General features: G+C 35.7%; 1 protein-coding gene across 1 annotated transcript; it reads right to left on the bottom strand.

Annotated features, from left to right (window-relative positions):
- On the bottom strand, positions 262–975 carry LOC109845990 (zinc finger MYM-type protein 1-like). The gene has a single exon (XM_020415216.1). It carries the CDS (start codon positions 973–975, stop codon positions 262–264), a length of 714 nt encoding a protein of 237 aa, XP_020270805.1.

Genomic DNA, 2,016 nt, shown 5'->3' with positions numbered 1-2,016 from the left:
GGTCATGCTCTTCCCTTATCCGTAGCATAGCCATTTCCATTTCAATCTTGAATGCCTCTTTCTGTTTGGTTAGAGCATCCTCAACCATTTTGGCTACCTGCTCGGTGTTGATCATGAACACTTCGTGAGATTGTCCCGGGCTAGATACCGTATTGTCAGAAGCGACTGCAGAGTTAGCATCCGATACTTCATCATCCGAGGATAACCCTCTCTGCATTCTCTGATAATCCCTTTGTCTAATAGTTCCTGATCGCAACCGGGTTAGACGGTGCGATACGAGAGGGTTGATGTATCATCCACCTTTAAAAATCCTAAAAAGAACTCCTCCATCTTTATTGGGCTTGTTGAAATATTCACGCATCTTAATATAAGTGACATTTGCTCTTCATGGCTTGCATCCGGAGTACAATCAAGAATAACAGAAAAGTACTTTGCTTCTTTAATCTTTTGGATGATTAAACTTTTGATCTCATCTGCTATTCGAAGAATAAATTCATTTTGAATTTTGTGACTAAGATAATGATAATGAATTTCTTTCTCCTGAACTCGACGAACATGCTCTTTCATTATTGGATCAAATTCGGCAATCATTTCTATTATACTTAAAAAATTTCCATTATTTTCTTCATAAAGCTTCTCATTATCTCCACGAAATGCCAAACTATTTTTAGCAAGTGTTTTCACAACAGCAACTACTCTCAATAGTACTTTTCTCCAATGTTCTCGTTCTTTGTTGATTTGTTCTTCAACACTTTTATCGATTGTCGCATTTTGTCGTAATCTGATCTCTAATTCAATCCAACTCTTCATGTTAACAATGTGTTCACTACTTGTTTCATGACTTTTAAGTCTAGCACTGAGATTTCTCCAGTCTCTAACTCCATCATTTGCCAATTGAATTTTGTTTGCATCGTTTTTGAACAACTTACAACAAAACAAAAAACCTTGTCCAAAGAATTTGAATAGATTAGCCATTTTCTATCATGATATTCACCATTGGATAAGTTACGAATGTAATGTGTTGAGGAGAAATGTCTGCCTTCTGAATCTTTTGGAAAATTAAGATTATCATTTCTTTTGGGACCTCTTTCAACCAGTAAGTCTCTCAATCTTTGATCAATATTTTTCTAATTTCCTGGGTCATTTATGTTTGAAGGTCTTCTTTCAAGGTTTTCTTCTTTTACCAAATCTTCATGTTCATTTACATTTTCTTCATGTTCATTTACATTGCTATTCTCATTCAAATTTCTATTCTCATTAGAATCTTCATGTTCTTCACCTTCTTCAATGGAATTTCTATTCTCATTCAAATTTTCATTAACCAAATCCTCGCTTTCTTGATTTTCAGGTTGCTCATTTTCAACATTCACCGAATCTTGAACTGAATTAGAATATATATTTCTACTACAAGTAATAAATTTTTCAAGTGCTCCCGCTTGAGATCGATTGAATTCTTCAATTTTTTGTTTCTTTATCCGCTTATCATGTCCAGACATATACTTTCGAGGAGGCATGATATCCAAATTTAATTCTGAATCTGCTACAATCTAATAAATATCGAGAAAAATAAATTAATCAAGGATTCCTACCAAAAAGCATGTTAGGGACTAAAATATATCAAATATTTAAATTGAAATTTGAAATTAAACAATAAAATCTAGTGAGAACTAATTCCAATTTCAATTTCAATTTAGGCCCTAATCAATTTCAATTTCAATTTCACAAAGCCCTAATTCCTAAACCCTAATTCCACAAAGCCCTAATTCCTAAACCCTAGTGAGAACTGAGAACTTACAGATAAATCAAAATTTCTACACCAATTCACGATCTTGTCAAAAGGAGCATAGAAGTGAAGAAGACAAGAAGTGAAACCCTAACCTTGGCTTGGTCAATGGCGGCGGGCCGGCGGCCGGCGGGCGAGAGCCGAGAGGGAGGGAGGAGGACAAGGCGACAAGGACGGGACACGGGAGGAAGATCCGAAGATTGGAAGAAGAGAGAGGTCAGAGAGAGGGTTTT

The sequence above is a fragment of the Asparagus officinalis genome, chromosome 6 (genome assembly GCF_001876935.1).
Source record: "Asparagus officinalis chromosome 6, Aspof.V1, whole genome shotgun sequence".
Taxonomy (NCBI): Eukaryota; Viridiplantae; Streptophyta; class Magnoliopsida; order Asparagales; family Asparagaceae; genus Asparagus; species Asparagus officinalis.
Note: the sequence above shows the minus strand (reverse complement) of the source record. Positions and strands in the feature narration are given on the sequence as shown.

Excerpts from the sequence above, each read along its gene's own strand:
- LOC109845990 (XM_020415216.1), bottom strand. The coding sequence starts at position 975 with ATGGCTAATCTATTCAAATTCTTTGGACAAGGTTTTTTGTTTTGTTGT.